This window comes from Hyperolius riggenbachi, chromosome 2 (assembly GCF_040937935.1).
Source record: "Hyperolius riggenbachi isolate aHypRig1 chromosome 2, aHypRig1.pri, whole genome shotgun sequence".
Classification (NCBI taxonomy): Eukaryota; Metazoa; Chordata; class Amphibia; order Anura; family Hyperoliidae; genus Hyperolius; species Hyperolius riggenbachi.
The window spans coordinates 540,957,873-540,970,432 of NC_090647.1; the positions used below are offsets into that span (position 1 = coordinate 540,957,873).

The 12,560-nt window shown below is 44.1% G+C and overlaps 1 protein-coding gene across 2 annotated transcripts in view; it reads right to left on the bottom strand.

Annotated features, from left to right (window-relative positions):
- The window catches only part of LOC137545092 (uncharacterized), an 85,965-nt gene that overhangs the window by 28,555 nt on the left and 44,850 nt on the right, over nucleotides 1-12,560 (bottom strand). For both annotated transcript variants that reach the window (XM_068266203.1, XM_068266202.1), the window contains exons 5-6: nucleotides 7,345-7,404; nucleotides 1,787-1,901 (exon numbers count right to left, since the gene is read on the bottom strand). In XM_068266203.1, the coding sequence (XP_068122304.1) occupies nucleotides 1,787-1,901; nucleotides 7,345-7,404 (175 nt within the window). The remainder of the gene's footprint in view (nucleotides 1-1,786; nucleotides 1,902-7,344; nucleotides 7,405-12,560) is intronic.

Sequence of the window (12,560 nt, forward strand, 5' to 3'; positions counted from 1 at the left end):
AAAAAAATCACATCGCTCTGGTGTGAACTAGCCCAGTGGGTTGAATAGCCCAGAGAAGCTCTTTGGCATAGATCACTTTTTTTTTTTTTTAAACTCTTCCTGTACTGGAAAACAATAGGAGCCTCTATTCTTTGCTACTAATGTTCTATTTCTGTAGCCGTACTACACATACAATTCATTATCTCATAAGTTTATTTTCTCTTCAGGTTTGCTTTAAAATGTGACTGCTGTTTGGTGACAAGTGTTTGCAACTTCATCCAGGTCATATCACGCAGCTGCCAGGAATGCTTTAAAGGAGTTGTCAGGGGAAATATAGTAAAATGAGTGGTACTTACCTTGGGGGGGGGGGGGGTGTTTCCTCCAGCCCCAAGCTCCCAAGACCTCCCTCGCCGCAGCTCTCCCCGCAGCCTTTCGCCGGAGCTCCGACCCGGTCCCCGGCGATGACGTCAGAGTGACCTGGAGGTCGCTTTGTACTGCGCCTGCGCGAGCGGCGCTGTCAATCACCGCCACGTAGGCCGGAGCGGACTGCGCAGGGGGTAGTAGTTCTGCGCCTGCGCAGTCCGCTCCGGCCCATGTGGTGGTGATTGACAGCGCCGATCGCGCAGGCGCAGTACAGAGCGACCTCCGGGTCGCTCTGACGTCATCGCCGGGGACCGGGTCGGAGCTCCGGCGAAAGGCTGCGGGGAGAGCTGCGGCGAGGGAGGTCCTGGGAGCCTGGGGCTGGAGGAAGCCCCCGGTAAGTACCACTCATTTTACTATATTTCCCCTGACAACTCCTTTAAAGTGAACCTGGGGCTAATTTATACTTACCTGGGGCTTCCTCCAGCCCCGTAAGTGCCGAGGCCTCCCTCACCATCCTCCTCGGCACCTCTGTTATGCCACTTTGACGCCCGGAAATCCGGGCAGTCGCGGCCTTCTGCAAATGTGTGGCTTAGCTGCGCATGCACCCCCTCATCAGTAGTAATACTGCGCAGGCGCAGAACGCTCCAAGGGACAGGAGCGCTGTTGGGGCGCAAGTGGCTGAGCCGCGCATGCGCAGAAGCCTCTGACTAGCTAGGGGCTGAAGATGAAAGCGAGGGAAGCCACGGTGCTTATGGGGCTAGAGGAAGCCCGGGTAAGTATAAATAAGTGCTAGTGAACCATCTCTGGTGCACTTTAAAGTGAACCAGAGACGAAGCTCCCTCATGTATTTTACCATATATATCAGTGGGAACATTAGAGAAAACACCTACCATGCTCTCTGTTTTATCCTTCACTGCTCAGCCTGCTTGTTTTCAGCCCTGATAAAATCCCTGACTGAGCATTCTGTCTGGCTTTGCTCCGGAATCATTATAGCCGAGTCATTATAGCAGAGCCAGAAGGGGGCAGGCTTGGGCTTGAAAAGACATCAGAGAAGACAGACTCAGCTATAATGATTCCTGTGCAAAGCCAGACTGAATGCTCAGTTAGGGATTTTATCAGGGCTGAAAACAAGCAGGCTGAGCAGTGAAGGATGAAACAGAGAGCAGGGTAGGCGTTTTCTCTAATGTTCCCACTGATACATATGGTAAAACACATGAGGGTGCTTCGTCTCTGGTTCACTTTAAGGCGAGTGAATGAATGGCTGTGTGATTGTAGTCAGATGCACAAATCCCCACACCTGCAGCAAGAACGTCCGTATAATTAATCCAGGTTTCATTTGCTGCATCACTCGTGTTCTGCAACTCGGAAGACCCCACAGTAAATCAGGCCCATTCCACCCAGCCTCCCACCAGCCATTCACACTCAAGGCATTCATGTCACTTACTTTTTTCTGATAGAAGCCAGGATTACAATAAGGATCAGGAGAGATGATATTACACCAGCTGCACTCAGCACCTGATATTTGTACACGGGCTCTGTGGTTGTTCCTGGGGTTGTATCTGTTAGAAAAAGGCAGATTCCTGACATGAAACAGAGCAAGAAACTCTCGTTTAGTCTAAACACAGCTCAATGACAGCCACATGTGATCATGCTTCAAGGACCACTATCGCGAAAATCATTTAAAACAAACATCTAAACACATTAAAATAAGAAGTACATTTCTTCCAGATTAAAATAAGTTATAATTTACTTTTCTCCTTTGTCGCTGTCACTTACAGTAAGTAGTAGAAATCTGACAGAACCACCAGGTTTTGGAGTAACCCATCTTCTCATGGGGGATTCTCAAGATTTTCTTTATCTTCAAAAGCACTTAGCGAGAGGCAGTTACTCCATCCAACTGCCAAAAACAGTGTGAAGCCAACAGGGAAGCTGGCCAGCATCTTTTTATAAATCCTTTTCAGGGAGTGTCTTTTTATAGAATAAAAGGCCACACTGAGAATCCCCCATGAAGAGATGGACTAGCCCAAAACCTGTCGGTTCTCTCAGATTCCTACTACCTACTATCAGTGATAGCAACATAGGAGAAAAAGTAATTTATGGCTCACTTCATTCTGGAAGAAATGTACTTCTTATTTGAATGTGTTTACATGCATTTTAAAAATTTTACGATTTTCACGATAGTGGTCCTTTAAATTTAGTCCAATCACTCACCCTTTGATAAAAACAATTGCAGCTATGCAAGAAAGAACTAACAAGCTCTTACTATTTTAATATGCCGTTACACAACTTAGCCAAAGCATTAGTTCCACTTTTCAGCACTATTTGGCACCGGACAACAGGACGGAGGGCATTCCATTTAGCTCTGATACTTCCTCTTTCTAGCTTGGAACCAGGAAGTATCAGAGCTAAATGAAACACACACCACCCGGCTGTCCGGTGCTAAATGCGGCTCTTCAGGTTCTGAACCACATGGTACAACACTAGTACTGAACATCACTCTGGCTTCAGGGAGGCTGCATTTAATTGTTCCATTTGTCAGGAAAGTTGGAGTTCCTTCCCCAGCACAAAGCAGATCATCTGACTCAGCCCACCCCCTATCACTGCTAAAGCTCCTTTCACTTCAATTCACTCCTCATACGATTCTATGAGGTCTGTTCACATTTGTGGGTTGTAACGGATTGCGTTATTCTAATTTGCTGTATGTAGGCTTTGAATTAACATCTACCGGTATGTCCAGTTTCCATCTCAGGTCACATATCTAATACTATGTGCAAAGCGGGAATCCATCCTGAGCAGTAGTACTCATCCAATATTCGGGTATCCGAACTACTCAGACAATCCGATTTTTTTCAGCTATCCGAACTCGAATTCCGGATATCTGTTTAAATCCGAATAGCACTATCCGAGTTAACTCGGATATCTTTCTGAAATCCAGTCGGACGCTTAGTTCGGTTACCCAAATAGAGGTTTTTAAGGTCAGAATTCACATTGGAGGGGAGGGAGGAGAGAAGAGGAGAGAAGAGAGAAGAGGAGAGTGAGAGTGTGAGAGTGAGAGAGAGATTAAGCAATATGTAGAAGCTTTCCAGAGGCGCCAATAGAATAAAAATCACTTAAACGAGCTTAAAACCAATGGGGCAATGGTGGGCCTATCCCATCCATGCAGACAAAGCAAACAAAGGAAGGACTGTGGCATCAACAGTCAAACAATTTATTTATACTCCACAGTAAAAATAGGCAACGTGTTTCACAGGCTCAATCCCGCTTCATCAGGCCAATCAAAAAGGAGCATACAGCTTATCAGCATCAAAGAGGCGCTCAGTGTGGTTTTGATGCCGATAAGCTGTATGCTCCTTTTTGATTGGCCTGATGAAGCGGGATTGAGCCCGTGAAACACGTTGCCTATTTTTACTGTGGAGTATAAATAAATTGTTGTTTGACTGTTGATGCCATAGTCCTTCCTTTGTTTGCTTTGTCCGCATGGATGGGATAGGCCCACCACTGCCCCATCGGTTTAAAGCTCGTTTAAGTGATTTTTATTCTATTGGCGCCTTTGGAAAGCTTCTACATATTGCCAAGTCCACCCTTGGTGGAGGGTTGTACCCAACTTCTTCCCATCTACAGCGACTTTTAATCCTGAGTGGGGTCAGGTTAATCTCCCCACCTGCCTTCACAGTGGTTGCCTAATGGTAACCCTGGTTTGTGAATATTAAATTGTTATATTACTCATGGTGCTCGGGCCTTTTCCTATGCAGCCCCTACTCTATGGAACTCACTTCCACAATCAGTACGAGAGGCTCCTTCTCTGGACAGCTTTAAAAAAAGGCTAAAAACTCACCTCTTTTCCCTAGCCTTTGAGACTGCATAATGCAGGGTCACAGCGCTTTGAGTCCCCAGGGAGAAAAGCGCTATATAAATATTATTGTTATTACCTTCCTGGCGTTCTATTAAGATCGACAGGGCGGCTGCGGGAGGGATTTTTTAAAATAAAAAAAATAAAAAATAAAAAACTATTTCATGCAGCCAACTGAAAGTTCAAAAGCACACGCGGCTGGCAAAGTGCCGGCTGCGTGTGCTGCTTTTTTTCTGATAAAAATCGGCCCTGCAGGGCCTGAGCGGCACCCTCTGGCGGTAATACCGCTCAGGAGGTTAATTATCATCTATACAATATCACACTATTGGTCTCTTGGTGTCCCCCCTCCCTTTATATATTAAGCAATATAAAGGCCGCTTCCGGTTTTCTATCCGGATATCCGAATCAATTCGGATTTCCCGGATAATGGGTTTCGGATATCAGATTCTATTCGGATTCCGGAATGTTCGGATTTGGATTTCTGATTCAGATCCGGATATCTGGGTATCCGGATCCGAATTAATTCGGGTTTTAAAAAGTTGGTATCCGAGCAGCCCTAAGCCTGAGATATTAACTGTTTGTGGCAAACACTGTAACATTATAAAAGCCAAGTATACCTCATCTTCTTGCCCTGATTACTAGAAAACATTTCTAATGACTTAGTTTAACTTTTTTTGAATGAACACTATGAGGTGTTTGAGAAGAGTACTGCAATATTACATGCAGAGCAGCGATGAAGTGGACAGATGCTGATGATGGGATTTGGCATAAAGAGTGAATATTTATAAGAGTAATTTGGGATCAGTGACCGGCGGGTGATGACAATTTTCCCATGTTCATGGAGCATTTGGTGGGAAGTTGGCACCCTAGTAATGTGGGAAAAAAGCTAACATGAAATAGAGTACCATGAAGGAACGGAAAATACATTTCTCCAACAGAGAAAGCAACAACAAAAGGCTAACAACAGAACACAACAAACCAAATAATTCTCCACACTAAAGGCCTAAACCAACATGCGATATTTCAGAACTTTTTTTTACCGACAAACGATTGTTTCCACAATATTGCGCAGCATTGTTTAACAAAAATTAATTAAACAATGTTCTATGATGCACATCACCTACGGTGCTTGCTTGTTTTTGAACGACCGTCAAGTTGGATTAAATCACTGACTTTTTTTGTGATTGTGTAAACAATCGTTTAAATGATTGTTCTTAAATGACAGTGCAAACAACGCTTGCAGATTCCCCCAAATCGACAGGGTAACGATCAGTCCTTGGAGACCCCCAATCCATCTGGCTGTTTGTACTTTTCCAGATCCTTGGTACATATTTATACGCCCGTTTACTTCACTTGCGGATCAGGCACACACACACACACACACACACACACACACCCCTATATAGTTTACTTACCGGGGCCGTTCCCGAATGCCACGCCATTTCCATTCGTGCCTTTCCGTGATTGGGGTATGAGAAACAGCTGTTCCCAACCCTTATTACTGTGACTATGATGAATGGGAGCTTGTGGCAGTGAGAGACAGCTCTCATTGAAAACAGAAAGCAGGCTGATACATGCATTCGTTCCTGTCGCCTGTAGACAGGAACTAAGCGTAGTGCCATCTTGTGGCCAAAAAGTAAAATACACCCAAATACACCATAATACACTTTTACATAGAAAAATTGAATAAATCATTTTTTAACCCCTTCCACCCTACCCCATAGTTACCAAAATAAAAGTCTTATAAAAACAAAACAAATTAAAAAAAAATCTACATAAATAGTTACCTTAGGGACTTTAATATGTATGTCAGAAGGGTATATTACAGTTGCTTTGTAAATAAAGGATTTTAATTGTTATAATACAAAAAAATAAAAAACCTAAAAACGGAAAAAAATACACCTTTGTTTCCAAATAAATCATTATCGTAATACATTGTACTAGAGATACAAATTAAATGTTGTAATAACTGGGACAAATAAAATGTGTTTCCGCTTTATCTACAATAGCACGTTTTATTTTTAAACTACAGTAGCTGAAAGCTGAGAGATTATATTTTTTGCCTTTTTCTTCTTAGCAAACAGTACTGCCCAAAGAAAGCCTAGTTTGTTTTTCACAAAAAAAAATATATAGATCATTCCAGTGTGATAAGTAGCGATTTTATTATGGCAAATGAATGGGAGGCGCAGGATGTGAAAATTGCTCTGGTACAGAAGGGGGAAAAAAAAAACATGGTAGGGAAATGACACTGACACTTATGTGCAGTGCTGTCAATTGCAATGCACTGCACATTGTGTGAGCTATCTCCATGGTAACATGAAACTCCATTGATTTTCATGTTACCGTTCACAGTACAGGAATCCGTTCTGATGTAACGCACCTATGAAACACTTTATCACATGATTACCTATCAGTTTGTGTTGGAGCCACCAATGTCGCGCTTAAACGGACCCCTGCTGAAGCGTGTGCCGCGTATGGATTTCAAAATTAGTGGCTTCCGGTAACGCACAGTACCTTGTTGCCATTCATTTATAGCATCGGTGTAACGTGTATGATAGCGCTTAGTTCAGTGTTATTCCAATGGACCCCAATGTGAATGGGCTTATGTTGGGATCACTGCGGCACCTTGCTGTGCGATTACATCTTATATTATAACGCACCACAATGTGCATAGTATCGATGCTCACTAAAAATAGGCTTCGGGTGGGAACTGAACCATCCAGATAAGCATACCTCTGCTGTGCTCCTGTGCTATGCAAATCCAACTCTGAGCTCAGAGAGAATTGTAGCTGAAAACTCAGCAGAAATTATAGTAAGCCTTGGCTGGAACAGACAGATGTCACACAGAGAGACGATGGGACTGAAGCTAGTAAGTGGCTGGAGTGTACAATAGAGCAATACTGAAGCGAAGCTGAGCAAAGGCTCTGGACCCCATTGAGCCACCCTGTACACTCTCCAGGCCCTCAGTCCACCACTGCTGTAGAATTTCAAAAGGGGACATTGAGAGAAGATCGAATCCAGAGCCGTCCCTTTACATAAATGTGTATCGAACTTTTTTTTTTTCAGCTTTGCTCGAGTCCAGTCCCATAATCCTAAATGGTGCATGAATCACATGACTCAGGCCCTTGCCTCCAGCATAGCAACTTACCCACCTTTATATGCTTCTTCTACCATGCCTTTCTTCTCCACGTCCACAGCAGCTGTAGTCTGACCTATTGTGAAAAATTGAAAAATATTCCAATAAGACTGCAGTAATTGGAATTTCAAACATTTGAAGAGAAACTGTAACCAGGGATTGAACTTTATCCCAATCAGTAGCGGATACCCCCTTTCCCATGAAATCTATTCCTTTTCTCAAACGGATCATCAGGAGGCTCTGTATGGCTGATATTGTGGTCAAACCCCTTCCACAGTGGGATGTCAGGGCACTGACATCACACTGTGGGAGCGTTGTTGCATTGAGGGAAATAACAGCTGTTTCAAACTGCCAAAAATGCATCATCTCCTTCCAGTGACATCACCTGCCAGCAGTAAAAATGTCACCATGTGATAAATGTCAGAATGTAAATCAGGGAGAGGAAAGATTTTACAATGGGCAAACACTGACTAAATCCTTTATACATAATTATTGTACAAATGAAGCACTTTTTTTCATTATGTTCAGTGGCAGAGCTTGAGATCATGCGCCCCATAGCAAAACTTTCATGGGGCCCTCAGGTGTTGGTGCTTTTAAGCAATGCCACCTTCCCCTACCCTTTGGATATGAGTTAGTTGGGCAATTTACATTCCCATGCAATCAACACTGCACATAGTACATGGGCAGTAAGACAGAGTCAGAGGCTGGAGAAACACAATAAAGTTAATAGTGAATACATTAAGTACCACCTGGGCCCCCTCTGCTGCTATGGCTATTGCTACGCCCCTGATTACGTTTTCACTGCAGTTCCTCTTCCTGTTCAAATGGCTCATGTGTAGTAATTGCCCTAAACAATTTATCATTGCGAGGGGCAGATTTATAAAATACCCCATTTATAACAGTGGCAGTCGCCCAATATAATTATAATATAAGGCATTGTCATTTTGCAGAACTGACAGTTTGCGATTCGAAAATCATTAGTTTTGGGAAGATGGACATATTTATAAAGTAGCACTTAAAGGGAAGGTTCAGGGAAACGTTTAAAAAAATAAAAATCCATATCCACTTACCTGGGGCTTCCTCCAGCCCGTGGCAGGCAGGAGGTGCCCTCGCCGCCGCTCCAGAGGCTTCCGGTCGTCTTCGGTGGCCGACCCGACCTGGCCAGGCCGGCTGCCAGGTCGGGCTCTTCTGCGTCCCACGCGGGCGCGCTGACGTCATCGGACGTCCTCCGGGCTGTACTGCGCAGGCGCAGTAGTTCTGCGCCTGTGCAGTAAAGCCCAGAGGACGTCCGATGACGTCAGCGCGCCCGCGTGGGACGCAGAAGAGCCCGTCGTTGGAGCGCAGAAGAGCCCGACCTGGCAGCCGGCCTGGCCAGGTCGGGTCGGCCACCGAAGACGACCGGAAGCCTCTGGAGCGGCGGCGAGGGCACCTCCTGCCTGCCACGGGCTGGAGGAAGCCCCAGGTAAGTGGATATGGATTTTTATTTTTTTTAAACGTTTCCCTTAACCTTCCCTTTAACCTGATCGCCACTTTACAGACCTGTATGTAACGTGCACCACTCTGAAAGTAGAGGAAGCCATTAGCAACAACACCACATACGACAATCCTAAACGGTGCTCTCTGATTTTAAAAGTGAGTGGATAACCACATCTTTGTAAAAGCGGAATATAACCCTTCATTTTAACTTTGCTCTAAAACATTATTTACAGCAGATTATAATGCAACCAGCATTTTTTTTTACTAGACCAGCATTGGAAGGGTTACACACAGAGCTTGAAAGTTCCATGGATAGAAATGCTGCCGCAGCCGAAGTTTGGATAGATACATTTAAGTAAACACAATGTAACAAGTGTGGAATGTGACACACACTGACTGTGTAGGAGCTCCCGGACACAGAGATAGTGAGTCACATTCCTCACTTGTTACATTGTGTTTACTTAAATGTATCTATCTAAACTTCGGATGCGTCTCAATTTCTATCCACGGAGCTTTAAAGCTCTGTGTGTAACCCTTCCAATGCTGGTCGAGTAAAAAAAAAAAAAAAAATTTAAAAAAATGCTGGTTGCATATAATATGCTGTAAATAATGTTTTAGAGCAAAGTTGAAATGCAGGGTTATATTCCGCTTTAAGTCGGAATATTGTGCCATCTCTGTCCCCTGTACATCCTCTATGCCCCCCCCCCCCCCCCCGTGCCTCCAGTGTTCCACTGTGTGTCACCTCTGCTCTCTGTGCCTGCTTATACAACTTTAAAAGCCAATTTTTTCTTTGATTTTTTTAAAATCAAATTTTCTCAAACTACAAATCTAATTTGAAAAATGTTTTTTTGGACTTGCTCCCATGGAAACACAGAATCTATGCCGTTCATATCGGCAGGTTGTTCGTAAGTCTGGTATTCGTAAGTCGGGGACTACCTTGTATTGTATTGTATTGTATTGTATTGTATCTGAGAAGTCATGATAGTGAGGACTTTCCTCTTTAAAGGGAGTGTCCAAGCAAAATAAAAAAATGAGTTTCACTTACCTGGGGCTTCTACCAGCCCCATGCAGCCATCCTGTGCCCTCGTAGTCACTCACTGCTGCTCCAGTCCCCCGCTGGCAGCTTGCCGACCTCGGAGGTCGGCGGGCCGCATTGCGTACATTTTTACGCATTCCCGCTAGTGCAGGAACATGATCACATACAATTTTACGCATGCCTGGTTCAATGCATAAAAATTTACGCATGGCACCACTAACGCGTAAAAATGTATGTGTTAATCTTCCTGCACTAGCGGGAATGCGTAAAAATGTACGCAATGCGGCATGCCAACCTCCGAGGTCGGCAAGCTGCCAGTGGGGGATTGGAGCAGCAGTGAGTGACTACGAGGGCACAGGATGGCTGCATGGGGCTGGTAGAATCCCCAGGTAAGTGAAACTCATTTTTTTATTTTGCTTGAACCTTCCCTTTAAAAGCAAGCCAGAAAGAACAATAAACTTACAGGATAATGAATTGTATGTGTAGTACAGATAAGAAAGTGAACATAAAAATATGAAGCTCTTTTCTTTGCTGCGTATGTTCTATTCATTATCCATACTACATATGCAATTCATTACTGTGACGAATCAACGTTTATTCGTCCAAAAAAAGTAGTTAGAGCCTTATAAAATATTCCCTGTCGCAACTATTAAAAAGTGACAGATAGGGAAAGGCTTAATTTACAAAAAGATCAGGGAAGCCAGGGGTTAACAGTTCCTCTCCCTGGTCAAATGTAGCAAACCCTGGCTCTTTGGTAGCTTCTAATTACAGCTCTTCTCACCTCTGTGTTAAAGCGGTTCCCCCAGCATCCCTGGAAAGGTTATAGCTTATCTATCAGAGATTAGATGGACAAAAGCTAATAAACCGCCCCTTCCCCCAGACGGGTAGGAACCGATCACAGCAGGGGGTTCTCTCAGGATTACCTCAGCTGAAGGATCAAAGAGAATCAATCTCCCAGCTGACCTTTCTGTGATCTCATAAATATGAAATCCATCTTTTGTCATAAAGATGACTTTCCAAATAGGCAACGGCCTTTAGAACCCGCTTATTATGAAATTCGGAACAAACCACACAATTGGATGTTTCTGAATTAAAGGTAAGCCCTGCCAAAGCAGAGATATGCATTTTGGGGTCACCGTTCACTCTAAACCCCCCAAGTTTGATATCATTGTTATCGTTAAATTCTGATCGGCCTGAAAAAGTTATTAGATTTAACATAACCTGTATGGTTTGAAGATTAGCACACCTATCATGACTAAGCTATATTTTTGTGTTCATGCGAGGGGCGGGCAGATCTCCTGTTCCAAAGAGGTGTGTGATCCCCGCCCCCTCACCCCTCCTTGCTGGAGTGGGGGCTATAACCACAGAGAGCCCAGAAAGCTCTGGGTCCTTTAACTTTAATCTGACGCCTAGTAACATCCTGGCAGCCCGCAAGGACACGGGCCAAAACCTCCATCTTGGAACTATTTCTAACAAAGGCCTGTTGGCCGCATGGCAACCGCCATTTTGGACTTTACGCCAAAGACTTGCGATTGCCGCATGGACTACCAATAACGGTATTTGAACTGTATATTCGGACATTCTGTTTCTTTTCATCTCTTCTCTCTGTCAAATCAATCTGTTCTAAAATAAGCTGTGTGTATGTAGTTTTAGAATAAAACTAACGATTTTATCGTTCAGTCTTGTGCCTGTTCTGGTCATCTGATTGCTGCTATAATGAATCTGCTCTCTGAAGAGTCAGTCATACTACCGCATTGTTTTATGATTTGCTTATAAATTGTTGATTTGCTAGCTAGGTTGTAAATAACCGTTTCTTCCTTCTAGGATTAGCTAGTATCCGATTTCCTGTGCAGAATCAATAACTTTAGTTTTCTCGATTGGAGACAATCGAGATTGCATCATATATGGACCCTGTAACCTTTCTTTAACATCGCATTGCTCACAGTCTTTAAAGGAGAACTGCAGTGAGAGGTATATGGAGGCTGCCATGCCGATTTCCTTTTAAGCAATACCAGTTGCCTGGCTATCCTGCTGATCCCCTGCCTCTAATACTTTTAGCCCTGGACCTGGAACAAGCTTGCAGCATATCAGGTGTTTCTGACATTTTTGTCAGATCTTACAAGATTAGCTGCATGCTTGTTTCTGGTGTGATTCTGCAGGCAGATGGCTAAGCAGGGCTACTATGTAACTGGTATTGCTTAAAAGCAAATCAATATGGCAGCCTCCATTTACCTCTCACTACAGTTCTCCTTTAAGCCTTCGGAAGTGACTATTCCCCGAACGGTGACTGGAGCATGTTGAACATGATTGGGCTGGCTACCGTATTATGATAGCGTTGGGGTCTCTTCGCCCTAGTTGGAGACTGTCTGCTCCTCAATCAGGCAGTGGTGGCAGTGTATTTACCCAATTTCCAGCGCGAAATCGATATTTTTATAGTTTACAGATTGTACATACAATCAGAATTGTACATGTATGGGCACCTCCCACCGATCTTAACAGTTTACTACGCACGCAGTGAATTTCCCTTCAGCAGTCTCTAGTGCATGAGACCTGCATGGCAACAGTGGCCTAGTGATACGGGATTGGTGGATGTTTGTCCCATTACATATTTTCGGCAGCTGCGCGACCAATCTTTGTCAGTCTGTTCACCGTACTTCCTGCGTATGCTAATGGGAGCAGATTAGACGGGATTGGCACGCTCTGTCGCCTTTTATTTCTTA